This window comes from Mobula birostris, chromosome 7 (assembly GCF_030028105.1).
Source record: "Mobula birostris isolate sMobBir1 chromosome 7, sMobBir1.hap1, whole genome shotgun sequence".
NCBI lineage: Eukaryota > Metazoa > Chordata > Chondrichthyes > Myliobatiformes > Myliobatidae > Mobula > Mobula birostris.
In genome coordinates this window covers 73229775-73246402 of record NC_092376.1, presented here as the reverse complement: position 1 = coordinate 73246402, position 16628 = coordinate 73229775, and the positions used below count along the sequence as shown (strand labels likewise).

At 42.4% G+C, this 16628-nt stretch overlaps 1 protein-coding gene across 1 annotated transcript in view; it reads left to right on the top strand.

The window, feature by feature from the left end:
* Nucleotides 1-16628, top strand: part of LOC140200297 (sestrin-3-like) — a 138530-nt gene that overhangs the window by 92137 nt on the left and 29765 nt on the right. The window contains exon 6 of the mRNA XM_072263408.1: nt 3745-3892. Within this exon, the coding sequence (XP_072119509.1) occupies nt 3745-3892 (148 nt within the window). The remainder of the gene's footprint in view (nt 1-3744; nt 3893-16628) is intronic.

Below are 16628 nucleotides of genomic sequence, written 5' to 3'. Positions count from 1 at the left end.
CAAGTACCCTGAATTCTCATCCAACATCTTCCCAATCACTGAGGTCAGGCTAACAGGTCTATACTTTCCTTCCTCCTGCCTCCCTCCCTGCTTAAAGAGTGGAGTGATATTTGTAATTTTCCAGTCATTCGGAACCAATCCAGAATCTAAGGATTCTTGAAAGATCATTACTAATGGCTCAACAATATCTTCAATTACCTCTTTCAGAATTGTGGGATGTAATCTGTCTGGTCCAGGTGACTGATATACCTTCAGATCTTTCAGCTTCCCCAGCACATTCTCTTAGTTGTAGCAATGACACTCCTTTCTGTCCCCTGACACTCTGAAATTTCCGGTATTTCTTGAATACTGCTGATGTCTTCCACAGTGAAGATGAACACAAAATACTTATTAAGTTTGTCTGGCATTTCTTTGTTTCCCAAAACTAGCTCTCCAGTATCATTTTCCAGTGGTCCAGTATCCAGTCTTGCCTCTCTTTATTCGTGTATCTGAAAAACCTTTGGCATCTTCTTTGATATTTTTGCTAACTTACCATCGTATTTAGTTTTTTTCCCCCTCCTTACTGCTTTTGGTTTTAAAACGCTAGTTCTTCTGTTGGTTTTAAAACGCTAGTTCTTCATTTTTAGTTCTGCGGCTTCCACATAGTCCCCAGAAACACCAACCATTGCTGTTCTGCTGTCATCCCTGCTAGGGCATTCTTCCAAATAACTGGCCAGCTCCCCTCTCTTGCCTCTGTAATTTGCTTTACTCCACTGCAATGTGATGCATCTGACTTTATCTTCTGCCTCTCAAACTGCAGGGCGAATTCTATCATATTGTGATCACTGCCTCCTAATGGTTCCTCTACCTTCAGCTTCCTAATCAAATCAGGATGATTACACGACACCCAATCCAGAGTTGTCATTCCCTTAGTGGGCTCAACCACAAGCTGCTCTGTAAAGCCACCTCACAGGCATCCTTCAACTTCCCTCTCTTGGCATCCAGTGCCAATCTGATTTTCCTAATCTACATGTATATTGAAATCCCCCATGACTATCGTAACGTTATCCTTTTTGAATTTTCTGTTGAGATTTATATCCCACATCCTGGCCACTGTTCAGGGGCCTGTATATAACTCCCAACTGGGTCTTTTTACCCCCGCAGTTTCTTAACTCTCCCCACAAGGATTCTACATCTTCTGATCTTATGTCACCTCTTTCCTAGGATTTGATTTGATTTCTTACCAACAGAGCCACCCCACCCTCTCTGCCTACTTGCCTGTCCTTTCAATACAATGTGTATCTTTAGACATTAGGCTCTGAACTATGATTTTCTTTCAGCCGCGTCTCGGTGATGCCCACAACACCATATCTGCCATTCTCTAGCTGTACGGCAAGAGCATCTATCCTATTCCAAATACTGAGTACATTCAAATATAATATCTTCAGTCCTGTGTTCATCACCCTTTTTGATTTTAAGTAGAGGCATTGTGCTAAATCTCTTCTGTCAAATAGTCAGTAAAATAAAAAGTTAGAGATTGAAATTGGGCACAATCATAAGCAACTGTGACAGAAGAGGAAGTTGCTTTCACTTAGGGTCGATCTAAACCAATATCAAGGCATGAGTCACTTAGAACTTGTGCATACTGTCTTATTTTTGTGTGATTGGAATTGAATAATTGGTCCCGTTTGTCCTGGTGCACGGAAAGTGAAGATAATGAGTCATGAATTCTTTACCAAAGTGAATGTGAAATCGAAAAATTAGTCATATTTGTCTTGGGGTAGAAAAGGCCAAGATGAATTTCAGGAATCATGAATTATTTTCTAAGGCAAATATGAAATCTATTTTCCCTGATTGAGTCATTAATAAACCACCATCTTAAATTTGGATTTAAGGACAGAGTTAAGAAGTTTCCAGGATAAGTCATGTGAAGTTGGAATCCTTCTTACAAAAAGTTGTTGTAACAGTTATTTTTAGCTGTCCTAAGAACATTGGGTCTATAGGAACAAAAATAGGCCACTTGGCCCCTTGAGAGTGCTATGCCATTCAGTATGTTCATGGCTGATCGCCTCCGCCCACCTGTCCACTGTTATGTTTTGTAACTTCAAAACATTAAACTAATTAAAGGAAGACAGTGGAGTCAGGGAATAGAGGTCTAACTTCAAGTTTACTTTAAGTGAGGCGTGCAGGTATGACGTGGTAGCGTGATGATGTATGCGACTTACGTATTTACAAATATAACCTGTAATGAATTGTTTAAACAAACACGAATGCTCAATCAAACAATGTATACACAAGATTACTGAAATATTAAATACACAACACCCACTCGTGCAACCACACACACACACACACACACACACACACACACACACACACACACACACACTTACTATGACCCATTTCCACTTCCTGCTGTTTTCACCTCTAGCTAATCTTTGCACTCTTGTTCTCCCACCAATCTCCACCCTTTCATCCGATCTGTCCCTTCCTACTGCAGGCTGTTGAAGAGCAAAGACTGAGCATGCAATTTGAACAGAGATCTAGGTGCAAAGCCAGGGTTTCCCAGTATGCATGGAATGTTATTTGTGCTAAAATATGGGTGCTTCAAGATGTTCTCCAAAACAACTACATGTCTCATGCAGCACTATGCAAGGATTTCTAGATCCACGTTTTTATTTGTGAGATGTGATCCTGCTCTACCCTGCTCAAAGCAGTCGACAGACTATTCATTGTTTAGATTCCAGACGAGAGGCAGCCAAGGGATTATCCTGATGCTAAAATGTAGATCCCTTTGGAACATATGATGTCTTTTCCCAAATTAAGCCACCACCTCTGGGGAAACTGCAGCATTTGATCTTAAGTGATGAAATCTGGTGGAAGTAGGTGTATACAATATTATAAAGAATAGAGATGGTAAAGTGGGATGTGTACAAAATTATGAGGGGCATTGATAGGGTAAATCCAAGCAGCCTTTTTCCACTGAGATTTGTTGAGACTAAAACTGGAGGTTAAGGGTGAAAGGTGAAAAGTTTAAGGAGAGGATGAGGGGGAGCTTCTTCACTCAGAGGGTCGTGAGAGTGGAACGAGCTGCCAGTGCAAGTGGTACATGCAAGCTTAATTTCAGTGTTTTAAGAGAAGTTTGGATAGGTACATAGATGGTATAGAGTACGGAGGGCAGGTTAATGGGAGAAGGCAGTTCAAATGGTTCAGCATGGACTAGATGGGCTGAAGGGCCTGTTTCTGTGTTGAACTTTTTTATGACTGATGCATTCATTAGTCAACTTATGACCATAGGTGGCTGCTCAATTTCTAGGACAGTTGCCAAAAGGGACAAAATCCAACCCTGACTAGTGCTATATGCTTATTTTCCATCTCAGGCTGAAACTGAAAAGATAAGATAGTAAGGATTAGACAGATGCATGTAAATCATGACAGAACAAGAAAGCTGAACTTTTTCATACAGCAGTTCTCCTGCGAAACTTTTGATCTGAATACGATCTCTTGGGATGTAGTGGTTTTCACAATATAGCTTCAAATCTCCTTTACCATGATAGTGCTTCAGGGCAGTATTCTCCATTGTGCACTCTTCCGTTTTGTGCTGTCTGCAGGGGAGTATGTAACAACTGATGTTTTTTTCCAGCTTCTGCCTAGTGGCTAATATTGTGTGTGGTGGGCTGGGGGTGAGTTTCAAAGTCTGGTCAGAATACTGTAGTACTGTTTTCCATAATAGTGCTAACATACGATCAATTTATGGTTCTGTAGACTTCTGACTCGGTCAGTGAATTGGAGGCTCTGATGGAGAGAATGAAGAGACTTCAGGAGGAGAATGAAGAGGAAGAAGCATCACAGGAGGAGATGGCAACACGTTTCGAAAAAGAGAAAAAGGAGAGCCTTTTGGTAGTCACTGGAGGTAATTCAAACCTAACTTCCAACCTCACATTAATCTTCAAGATCTACAATTTTGCATCAAATCTTGCCACTGCTGATAAAAGCTATGTGTGACTGAGTTATCATGAAGCGAAAAAGGAGGTACTCAGCCTCAAGGTGTCTGTACAGTATTTTTAGGACATTTAGCAAATTCCATTCGTTTTGCTCGTTTACCATCAACCTGCAAGTTTTTTTTTCCCCTTTTCAGGTACGTATCCAATTCCCTATTTGAAAAGTTTGCATCTACTTCCCCTGCTCAGCAATGGATTCCATATCGTAAGAACTTGCTGGTCTCATTAACAAAGAAACACTTTGCTTTGATTATCTTAAATCTTGGCTTCCTGGTTGCTGACCTCTGCGAGGAAACAGCTGTCAAAATTTATGTAAATGATTAGAAGGGGGATAAAACAATAGATGACATTTATTTAGTAAGGCAGTAATCATGTAACAGTGTAAACAAGATGCTGACAGTTGGGTGGCTTTAATTAGTGAATAACAGAGTACTCTGTTCCACACAGCTCCTCAGTTAATGAAGCAGTCTGTGCCCACAGGTAGCTAGACCTGGACAACGTTCAGGACGGACTAACCAGTTGAAAGGAACTCATGCCTTAAGAGCGCTAGTAAAATGCCATCAGAAGACATTGACCTAGTGAAGTGAGGACAATATTTCATGAAATAGTGACTTTTGAAGACGATACATTATTAATCCCCATCAACATCCTGGAGGTCACCATTGGCCAACCACACAAGCAACACAGATATAAAACCAAGACCTGAAACCCCACACAGCCTTTCTTTCCACCACAAGACTTATTAGGGGTGTGTTGGAACGTGCTTCACTTATGCAAGTGAGTGTTTCTCCAATACTTCAATTTCAAAGCAAGTCTCATTCCATCTATCACCTTTAACTATTTTCATGCTCTGTCAGTGGTGTGCTCAAGCTGCAGTGCAGCAGTATAGCATCTTTGACAATATCTCCAAAACCTGTCAACTCCACTGGTTAGCATCAGTGGAGGACATCAGATTACCAATATCTACCTATTCTGCTCTAAACTGCATACCTCCTCTCACTGATTAAGTCACCATACTTATTGGTCTAAACCCTGGATTTTTTTGTCTACCAGAAATGCAGCAGTGTTTTTATCAGAGTTTGAGTAGTTCAAGAAGGTGGCCCATTACCTGGGCCTCCAGGATACTGAAGATAAATATTTAATGTTGATCTTGCCATCAACTCTCATTTGCCTTGAGGAGCATTTTTTTTTAAAAAGTACATTTCGGTTAGTAAAGTTACCCTTTTTCAATTGACAGTCTACGGAATTAAGCCAATTATCACCATTCTGTAAATTAGTAGGGAACAGAATAAAAAGGCATTTGTATATTAATTTCAAAACACCGCTTTAAATTGTCTTGTTGTTGTTTTAGATTCACCTAACCTCCTATATCAGCTTGCAATGGAACACTGTCATCATTTAGTGAGACAAAATACACATTGTGTTCTTAACTCACTTAAAACGCTGACACGTGCTTTATTAAATGGTGAATAGGTTATGAACTTGAGCACCTTCAATTAAATACAAAACTATTCCCTTTCACTGATTAGACTTTATTCAGTGAATTCCTGAGCCAAATAGGTTAAGGTGTACCGAGATTTGATCAGTAATTGACTTCAGAACACCTGACCTCTGCACCAGAAAGCAGAAAGCTGTCAACTATTGGAATTATATGCCTCTGTAGGTCTGTCCATGACATTGCTACAGTATTGTGGTTGATATCTTAACAGACTTAAAAGGTTGATTAAATTCCAAGAACCTCAAGTGTATCCCAGGCTGTTTTAGGAGGGGAAAGGGACGAGATTGCTGGGCCTCTGACAGAAATCTTCAAATCTTCTTCCTTGGCCACAGGTGAGGTGCCAGATGATTGAAGTTCAGTAGTTGTGGTAGTTTTTATTCAAGAGGACAGCTAGGTAATTACAGGCCAGTAAATCTAATGTCAGTTTGACTATTTTGAAAGAAGAATCCAAGGAACAGGATTAATCTGCACTCAAAGACGGGCTTTATTCAAGGATCAAGCGCATGGTTCTAATTAAGGAAGATCCTGCACAATGAATTTGATTGGATTTTCAAAGAGGTCACCAAGTGTGTGAATGTGAGAAGTATGGTTGATGTATGGTAATCATTCGTGGATTTAAGTAGGGCCTTTGTCAAGGCCTCACTTGGGAGATAGAAGATTGGTCTCGGGGTGGAAGCCTATGGGATCCAGCACAATTAAGTAAATTGGATCTAAAATTGGCTTGGTGATGGGAGGTAGAGGATGATGGTGGAGGATTGATCTGCAATTTAAAGGCTGCTGTTGATGTTCAGGCATGTGCTGTTTCTTGCACAAGTCATTAATCTGGAGAAAAAGCAGTAAGTGTAATCAGTAAGATCACCTAAGGAGACAAACGGACAGTGCTTTTTGTAGGGAGGAGGGTGCTCTTTGGCCAAAGAATAATTATTGGTGAGTTGGTAAGATGGTGAAAGCAATGGCGAATATGTTCACAAGTACAGAGGAACCCCACAATGTTGGTTTGTGTGCTTAAGGATCCCAGTGCAGATGATGTAGCTCGTAAGTAGGGAAGTTATAGTGCAACACTATAAAACATTAGTTTGCCACTATTATTCTCTGATGGCCAGGCTTGAGGAAGAATGTGCTTATACTGGGTATTCATGTGGGTCATTGCCTGGGAGGGAGCATTTTGGTTTTGAAGATAACCTGACTAGACAGAGTCCTTGCCCTTGGAGTGTGCAAGGCTAAGGGGACTGACGTATACACAATGATGAGAGGCATAGATGGGGTAGTTACTGGGAAACTTCTCCTCTTAGCAAGTATATCTATAATCAGAGGGCAAATGTTTAAGTCAAGAGATGAGATTTAGAGGTGATTCTAAGAATAGATGCTTGAATTGAGATGCTTGGAGGACATAAATAATCTTCCAGAAATAGTAGGGGACAGAGGGTCCAGTGAGATGGAGGAACTGAGCAAAATACATGTTAGTAGGGAAGTGGTGTTAGGTAAATTGAAGGGATTGAAGGCAGATAAATCCCCAGGGCCAGATGGTCTGCATCCTAGAGTGCTTAAGGAAGTAGCCCAAGAAATAGTGGATGCATTAGTGATAATTTTTCAAAACTCGTTAGATTCTGGACTAGTTCCTGAGGATTGGAGGGTGGCTAATGTAACCCCACTTTTTAAAAAAGGAGGGAGAGAGAAACTGGGGAATTATAGACCGGTTAGCCTAACGTCGGTGGTGGGGAAACTACTGGAGTCAGTTATCAAAGATGTGATAACAGCACATTTGGAAAGCGGTGAAATCATCGGACAAAGTCAACATGGATTTGTGAAAGGAAAATCATGTCTGACGAACCTCATTGAATTTTTTGAGGATGTAACTAGTAGAGTGGATAGGGGAGAACCAGTGGATGTGGTATATTTGCATTTTCAAAAGACTTTTGACAAGGTCCCACACAGGAGATTAGTGTGCAAACTTAAAGCACATGGTATTGGGGGTAAGGTATTGATGTGGATGGAGAATTGGTTAGCAGACAGGAAGCAAAGAGTGGGAATAAACGGGTCCTTTTCAGAATGGCAGGCGGTGACTAGTGGGGTACCACAAGGCTCAGTGCTGGGACCCCAGTTGTTTACAATATATATTAATGACTTGGATGAGGGAATTAAATGCAGCATCTCCAAGTTTGCGGATGACACGAAGCTGGGTGGCAGTATTAGCTGTGAGGAGGATGCTAAGAGGATGCAGGGTGACTTGGATAGGTTGGGTGAGTGGGCAAATTCATGGCAGATGCAATTTAATGTGGATAAATGTGTAGTTATCCACTTTGGTAACAAAAATAGGAAAACAGATTATTATCTGAATGGTGGCCGATTAGGAAAAGGGGAGGTGCAATGAGACCTGGGTGTCATTATACACCAGTCATTGAAAGTGGGCATGCAGGTACAGCAGGCGGTGAAAAAGGCGAATGGTATGCTGGCATTTATAGCGAGAGGATTTGAGTACAGGAGCAGGGAGGTACTACTGCAGTTGTACAAGGCCTTGGTGAGACCACACCTGGAGTATTGTGTGCAGTTTTGTCCCCTAATCTGAGGAAAGACATCCTTGCCATAGAGGGAGTACAAAGAAGGTTCACCAGATTGATTCCTGGGATGGCAGGACTTTCATATGCAGAAAGACTGGATGAACTGGGCTTGTACTCGTTGGAATTTAGAAGATTGAGGGGGGATCTGATTGAAACGTATAAAATCCTAAAGGGATTGGACAGGCTAGATGCAGGAAGATTGTTCCCGATGTTGGGGAAGTCCAGAACAAGGGGTCACAGTTTGAGGATAAAGGGGAAGCCTTTAAGGACCGAGATTAGGAAAAACTTCTTCACTCAGATAGTGGTGAATCTGTGGAATTCTCTGCCACAGGAAGCAGTTGAGGCCAGTACATTGGCTATATTTAAGAGGGAGTTAGATATGGCCCTTGTGGCTATGGGGATCGGGGGTATGGAGGGAAGGCTGGGGCGGGGTTCTGAGTTGGATGATCAGCCATGATCATAATAAATGGCGGTGCAGGCTTGAAGGGCCGAATGGCCTACTCCTGCACCTATTTTCTATGTTTCTATGAAATCTGGAACACATTGCCTGAGGGAGTGGTGGAGTCAGGTACTTTAAGGACGATTTAAAATGTCCTTGGATAGGCATCTGATAACGCTCTTGCATGGAACGCTTCAGGCCAGTTGCTGGAAATCAATTTGGTACAGATGAGCATTTGATGGCAGGCACAGGTACCATGGGCCATAGGGCACAGGGCTAGTTTTCTTGGTGTATAACTGAACTTTTATAGTTGAGTAGCACTCTCATGTGAGAAGGATCCTAACATCCTTGCACACGTTTCCTCCTAAGAGAAGATCTAATGCCGTGCAATTTGAAAAACTGTTGTACACATGGCGACCATTTCCATTGTTACTTTTCCCAAGGCTTTTGGCAGTGTTATTACTTGTTTTTTGCTAAGGTGTAGCAATATTTTTAATCGCTCTTGTACTCCCTGCAACAGCATAAAATGGGAATAAAACTGATGCAAAACGATCTTCTGAAATGTCTCGTATACTTATAGATTTGGAAGGTAAGGGTGAGGGGTGTGAGTGTATTTGTCGTGGCAGTTAAAACATACTCTAAGCAAGATCCTAATCAATTGTGTAGAAAAGAGTTGTAGGCTTCATCTATGCCTATACAATATATATTGTTCCAGAAACTTAGAACATTTCTTATACTTGAGAGGAGCTTTGTTGAATTGTTTTATTTTTCTGATAATCCATGAAAATTCTGGAGTTGTTACCCCATTTAGGAGAATATAGAGTGCAATCAGACCCCACTTGGAATACTGTGCTCAGTTCTGGTTGTCTCACAACAGGAAGGATGTGGAAACTATAGAAAAGGTGCAGAGGAGATTTACAAGGATGTTGCCTGGATTGGGGAGCATGCCTTATGAGAACAGGCTGAGTGAACTCAGCCTTTTCTCCTTGGAGCAGCGGAGGATGAGAGGTAACCTGATCATGTGGATAGTCAGAGGCTTTTTCCCAGGGCTGAGATGGCTAGCACAAGAGGGCACAGTTTTAAGGTGCTTCGAAGTAAGTACAGAGAAGATGTCGGGGTAAGTTTTTTACGCAGAGAGTGGTGAGTGCGTGGAATGGGCTGCCTTTGGTGACAGCGGTGGAGGTGGAAGCGATAAGGTCTTTTAAGAGACTCCTAGATAGGTACATGGAGCTTAGAATAATAAAGGGCTATGGGTAACCTTAGGTAATTTCTAAAGTAAGTACAAGTTTGGCACAGCATTGTGGGCCAAAGGGCCTGTATTGTGCTGTGGGTTTTCTATGTTTCTCTAATTGCATGAACTATGCCCAACTGGAATGTTACCTTCTGAACTCAAACAAAAAGTAGCTTTTACGGTGAATAGCTTTGATTGAATAGCTTTCTCATGAACATCAGATGTAGATATAAAGCTATCCCAGGATAACACATGAAAAGGGTCAAATATGATGTGATTCCCTAAATCACATTGATTGTATTTACATAAATGATCCACTGTAAGATGGTATATGGGAGACATGATCATCGTATATTTATGTCTTCCTTGAGAATAATGAATCCCAGGCATAATGTCTGTCAATAATATTAGAATAAAGTTCATAATGTCCAGTAGTTGTCAATTTATTTAAAATTCTCTGGGCGGTTAGTAATTTGCTCATTATAGCCCAGCTGTGCAGGCATTTGGCCAAGAGGTTACTAACACATTAACTACAGTGCCTCTTGTTGTCATTGGGCACCAGTTCAGCTCGCTTGTAGCGGCTGTTGTATATCCACTTACTTTTCCCTTCTATCTGTAATGCTGAGCTGGTAATTAACAGCGCTTGATAAGGACTTTCCTATCCAGCTCCCAGTGGTTCCTTGTGTGGTTCTTTAATCTGGACCCACTTGCCAGAAATCAGGGTGTGTCCTCCTCCTGTTGGATCACTGCAAATGGCAGCAACCTGTTGAGATGCAGACTGTACAGCTTGGGTTAATTTCACACAATGGTTGACTAAAGTGCCTGCCATAATGTCTATATCGACCTCTCTGAGATCGAGGGTTCCCGACAGGAACGTAGGATGCCCTGTTACCACCTCAACTGGACTTGGCTTAGTTTTTGTGTTCAGGGTTGCTCTGACCATAGGAAGAGCCATATGCTTTGCTCATGATACTTAGTCATTGTTTGATGGTCCCATTCATTTCATTCATTTGTTTGACTTGTCCTGATGACTCTGAGTGATGTGGGCAATAAAAAGACCATTCAGTGGACAGAATTCCTGATAAACCGAGGCTGTCTACAAGGGTCAGAGCCGTCTCTATTTCCTGAGGAGACTGAAGTCCTTTAACATCTGTCGGACGATGCTGAGGATGTTCTATGAGTCTGTGGTGGCCAGTGCTATCATGTTTGCTGTTGTGTGCTGGGGCAGCAGGCTGAGGGTAGCAGACACCAACAGAATCAACAAACTCATTCGTAAGGCCAGTGATGTTGTGGGGATGGAACTGGACTCTCTCACGGTGGTGTCTGAAAAGAGGATGCTGTCTAAGTTGCATGCCATCTTGGACAATGTCTCCCATCCACTACATAATGTACTGGGTGGGCACAGGAGTACATTCAGCCAGAGACTCATTCCACCGAGATGCAACACAGAGCGTCATAGGAAGTCATTCCTGCCTGTGGCCATCAAACTTTACAACTCCTCCCTTGGAGGGTCAGACATCCTGTGCCAATAGGCTGGTCCTGGATTTATTTCATAATTTACATATTACTATTTAACTATTTATGGTTCTATTACTATTTATTATTTCTGGTGCAACTGTAACAAAAACCAATTTCCCCCGGGATCAATAAAGTGTGGCTACGCTGTACTGAACACTCGGAGTGAAAGGATGTAACATGGCAATCCCCATTTAGGAATATAGTCTGCTCAGAGGTTTTGCTGTATGCAGCAGTAGCTCTTCATGTTGGAATAGCCTCCACCCATCTTGAAAACTTATCTTCTATTAACCCTGGGCACTTTGGCAAAGTAATGTAGTCCACTTGTTGATGTAAAAATCGACCAGGTGGGGTAGGAGTACTTAATTGTAGCTTTTTCGCTGCTCCAGGACTCGTTCTACATCTTTCACCCTGTTGAGATTGTGCTTTGAACTTTGGATTCTACTGCCACTGGGAGAATCTGTCGATCATCTTTTCCACTCTTCTGTGTCCTAGGGAGTATATTTGCCATGCCAGATAAGGGAACAATGTAGTTGGAGCTACTAGTCTATGACTAGTGGCATATCTCCTTACTACATCACTGTTTAACTTCCCTCCATTCTCCATCCAGAACCACTTTTCCCAGTTAGAGCATCGAGGTTGCATCTCTCGAGTATCTTGTATGTTCATCTGTGATACAGAGTTCAACTTTGTTTCAGTTTTCTGGTTCATTATGTATTTTCTCAGAGGTTTTTTTTTAAACTGCTTTTACCCCTTCCTGTGCTGAATTTTTTGGAAATGCATTTCCACAGAGTGGCTTTTACATTTTAATACAGCAGCTTCTGACAGCGATTGTATGACATTCATAAGTTAGTCATAGAGTCATTGAAAAGCACAGTAGAGAAACAGACCCTTCAGCCCATCTAGTCCATGCCAAGCCATTGAAACTGCCTACTACCATTGACCTGCACCCAGACCATAGCCCTGCATACCCCTACCATCCATGTACCAATCCAAACCCCTTTTAAACATTTGAAGTCGTGCTTACATGCAGCTCGTTGCACTCTCTCACGATCCTTTGAGTGGAGAATTTATCCCTTGTGTTTCCCTTAAGCTTTTCACCTTTCACCCTTAACCCAACCTCTAGTTGTAGTCCCACCAACCCCAGAGGAAAGTAGCCTGTTTGCATTTGCTGTATCTATAATTTTGTAAACCTCTCTCAAATCTCCTCTCATTCTTCTACGTTCCAAGGAATAAAGCCCTAACCTATTTGATCTTTCCTTATAACTCAGGTCCTCCAATCCCAGCAACATCCTTATAAATTTTCTATACGTTCTTTCAACCTTATTTACATCTTTCCTGTAGGTAGCTGATGAAAGCTACACACAATACACCAAATTAGATTTTGCCAACATCTTACACAACTTAACATAACATCTCATCTCCTGTACTCAATACTTTCATTCAAAGGCCAATGTGCCATGAGCTTTCTTTACAACCCTATGCACCTGTGCTACCACTTTCAATGAGCTATGGACATGTTCAATAGGTTTCAATAGGTATATTTAATGTTAGAGAAATGTATACAATTCTTTTTCTTCGCAAACATCCACAAAAACAGAGGAGTGCCCCAAAGAATGATAGTTAAATGTTAGAACCCCAAAGCCCCCCCTCAAGTTCCCCCCCCCATGCACAAGCAGCAGCAAGGCAATGACCCCCCTCCCCACCAGTAAAAAAGCATTGGCACCCCCTCACTGAGTTCTCAAGTGTGCAGCAAAGTATTCCGAGATGTCTTTGTCCTACTGCACTCCTCAGTGCCCTACTATTCACTGTGTAAGACCTACCTTGGATGGTCCTACCAAAGTGCAACACCTCGCACTTGTCCGCTATAAATTCCATCTGCCATTTTTCGGCCTATTTTTCCATCTGGTCCAGATCCTGCTACAAGCTCTCGTAGTTTTCCTTGCTGTACACTACACCCACAATCTTGGTGTCATCCCCAAATTTGCTGATCCAGTTAACCACATTATCATCCAGATCATTGGTATAGATGACAAACAACATCGATCCCTGTGGCACACAACTAGTCACAGGCTTCCAGTTCTCGTACTAGTTGGCCTTCCTTGATTGAGCTTCCTACAGCCAAAAGCATATCGAGAATGACTGTAGGTATTAGCTGATCTTCTTTCTGCCAACTTAAATTTTCAATCAGAATTTTTAGTCTGCCTGTTGCACAGAGGAACCAGGAGCTGGGCTTCCTGCTGCCAGAACTTCAGTCCTAGAAACAGCCATTTGAAATCCTCTCGCAATCATTGAGGAGCTATCAGTATACAGACCCCTGGCAGAGTAATAACTAACAGTGTGCTGTCAGTCTCCATGGTTTTGGGTTAACACTGCTGTCATGTGTTTTTTGTTGACATACAGGGTAAATGGTTTACCTGTGTCAGGTTTGCTTAATGCAGGTGCAGTATACACGTCACCTTTAAAGTTTGAAACTCCTCTAGTTGTTCTTCATCCACAAGGTCATCTAAGTACTTGCTACCTTTCAGCAGGTTGTTGAGCGGCTGAGCAAAAGAATCAGAATTAGGTTTAACATCACCGGCATATGTTGTGAAATGTGTTGTCTTTGCAGCAGCATATTTAATACAATGCAGTACTTAATAACAGAGAAAAATAACATGAGTTACAGTAGATATTTTAGTAAAATTAAGTAGTGCAAGAATAAAAACGTAAAAACAAACAAATAATTAAAAGTAGTGAGTTAGTGTTTGTGGGTTCAATGTCCATTCAGAGATCAGATGGCAGAGGGAAAGCAGCTGTTCCTGAACTGTTGAGTGTGTGCCTTCAGGCTCCTGTACCCTCCTTCCTGACGGTAGCAATGAGAACAGGGGATGTCCTGAGCGATGAGGGTCCTTAAAGATGGATGCTGCCTTTTTGAGGCATCGTTCCTTGAAGATGTCCTGGACGCTGGGGAGGCTAGTGCTCATGATGGACTTGACTAAGTTTACAAGTCTCTGCCACTTATTTTGATCCTGTGCAGCAATCTCCCTCCCACACCAGATGGTGATGTAGCCAGTAAGAACACTCTCCATGGTACATCTGTACAATCTGCGCGTGTATTTGGTGACGTATCAAATATTCTCAAACTCCTAATGAAATAAAGCTGATGTCATGCTTTCTTTGTAACTGCTTTGAAATGTTGGCCCCAAGATAGGTCCTCAGAGATGTTGACACCCAGGAACTTGAAATTGTTCACTCTCTTCACTTCTGATCCCTCTGAGGACTGGTTCCCTTGTCTCGCCCTTTCTGAGGTCCACAATCAGTTCTTTGGTCTCACTGACATTGAGTGCAAGGTTGGAGCTGTGATACCACTCACCTAGCTGATGTATCTCAGTCCTGTATGCCTTCTCGTCACCATTTGAAATTCTGCCAACAGTAGTTGTCATCAGCAAATGTATAGATGGCACGGGTGTGGAGAGAGTAGAGCAGTGGGCTAAGCGCACATCTCTGAGGTGCACCAGTGCTGATTGTTAGTGAGGTGGAGGTACTCTTGCCAATCCACACAGATTGTGGTCTTCCAGTGAGGAAGTTGCGGATCCAGTTGCAGAGGGAGATACTGAGGCCCAGGTTTTGGAGCTTATTGATCAAAGCTGTAGGAATGATTGTGTTGATGAATCTGCCACTAGCTTGTCAATATATTGATTAGCAATTCTTTCATCTTCAGTTCTGTATCATAGTTTAAAAATGCCAGTATTTCAGCATCTCTCTCATTAGGGTAATTCCCCAAATAGTCCAGAAAATTTGTATTTCCCAATCTGGCTCCAAAGACCCGAGAATCCCAGGTTACACTCACAACACACTGGAGGAACTCAGCAGGTCGGGCAGCATCCGTGGAAACGATCAGTCAATGTATCGGGCTGGAACCCTTCATCAGGACTTCGTTTCATGGTTGATGCAATTTGCCTCTCAGCCCCAATCTCCTGCCTTCCCTCTGTATCCTTTCATGACCTGACCAATCAACCTCGGCCTTAAATATGCATAAAGACTTTGCCACAGGGAGCTGTGGAGGCAAAGAATTCCACAGATTCACCATCCTCTAGCTACAGAAATTCTGACTCACCTCTGTTCTAGGAGGTTGCCCCTCTATTCTGAGACTCTCCCACCACAGGGAACATACTCTCCACATCCACTCTACCAAGCTCTTTCACCATTCGATAGGTTTCAATGAGGTCACCCATCATCGTTCTGAATTCTAGTGAATACAGGACCAGAGCCATCAGGCATTCTTCGTATGACAAGCCATTCAATCCTAGAATCATTTTTGTGAACCTTCTTTGAACCCTCTCCAGTTTCAGTACATCCTTTCTAAAGATAAGGGGCCCAAACCTGCTCACAATACTCCCAAGTGAGGCCTCACCAGTGTTTTATAAAGTTTCAATATTACATCCTTGCTTTTATATTCTCGTCCTCTTGAAATGAATGCTAACATTGCACTTGCCTTCCTTACCACAGGCTCAATCTGCAAATCGCCCTTTAGGGAATCCCGCACAAGGACTCCCAAATCCCTTCACGCCTCAGATCACATTTTTGTATTTTCTGTCCATTTCTTCTACCAAAGTGCATGACCATACACTTCCTGACACTGTTTTCCATCTGTAATTTTATTACCCATTCTCCTAATCTGTCTAAGTCTTTCTGTAGTCTCTCTACTCCCTCAAAACTACTTGCCCCTCTACCTATCTTCATATCGTCTGCAAACTTTGCAACAAAGTTATCAATTCCATCATTTACGTATAACATAAGAATAATTGGTTCCAACACAGACCCCTGCGGAACACTACTGGTCACTGGCAGCCAGCCGGAAAAGGCTTCCTTTATTCCCACCCTTTGCTCCTGCCCATCAGCCATTGCTTCATCCATGCCAGAATCTTCCTGTAATACCATGGGCTTGTAGCTTGTTAAGCAGCCTCGTGTGACACCTTGTCAAGGGCCTTCTGAAAATCCAAGTACACAGCATCAGCAGAATCTCCTTCATCGATCCTGCTTGTTTCCTCTTCAAAGAAGTCCAACGGATTTGTCAGGCAAGATTTTCCCTTGAGGAACCCGTGCTGCCTTCGGCCTATTTTATCATTTGCCTTCAACTACTCTGAGACCTCATCTTTAACAATCGACTCCAACATCTTCCCAACCACTGAGGTCTGACTAACTGGCCTATAGTTTCCTTTCTTCTGCCTCTCTCCCTTGAGGAGTGGAGTGACATTTCTAGTTTAAGTTCCTCAAGGACAGGCTAGGAGCACTGAATAGATCATCTTCCTTCTTAAACATAGTGTTGAGCTTTGTGCAGCAGATGATCTCCGATCTGAGCAGCAATTCCAAGCAGTGCAGGATTCCTCCAGCATGGTCCAGGAGGCAGATAGCATTTCAGCAT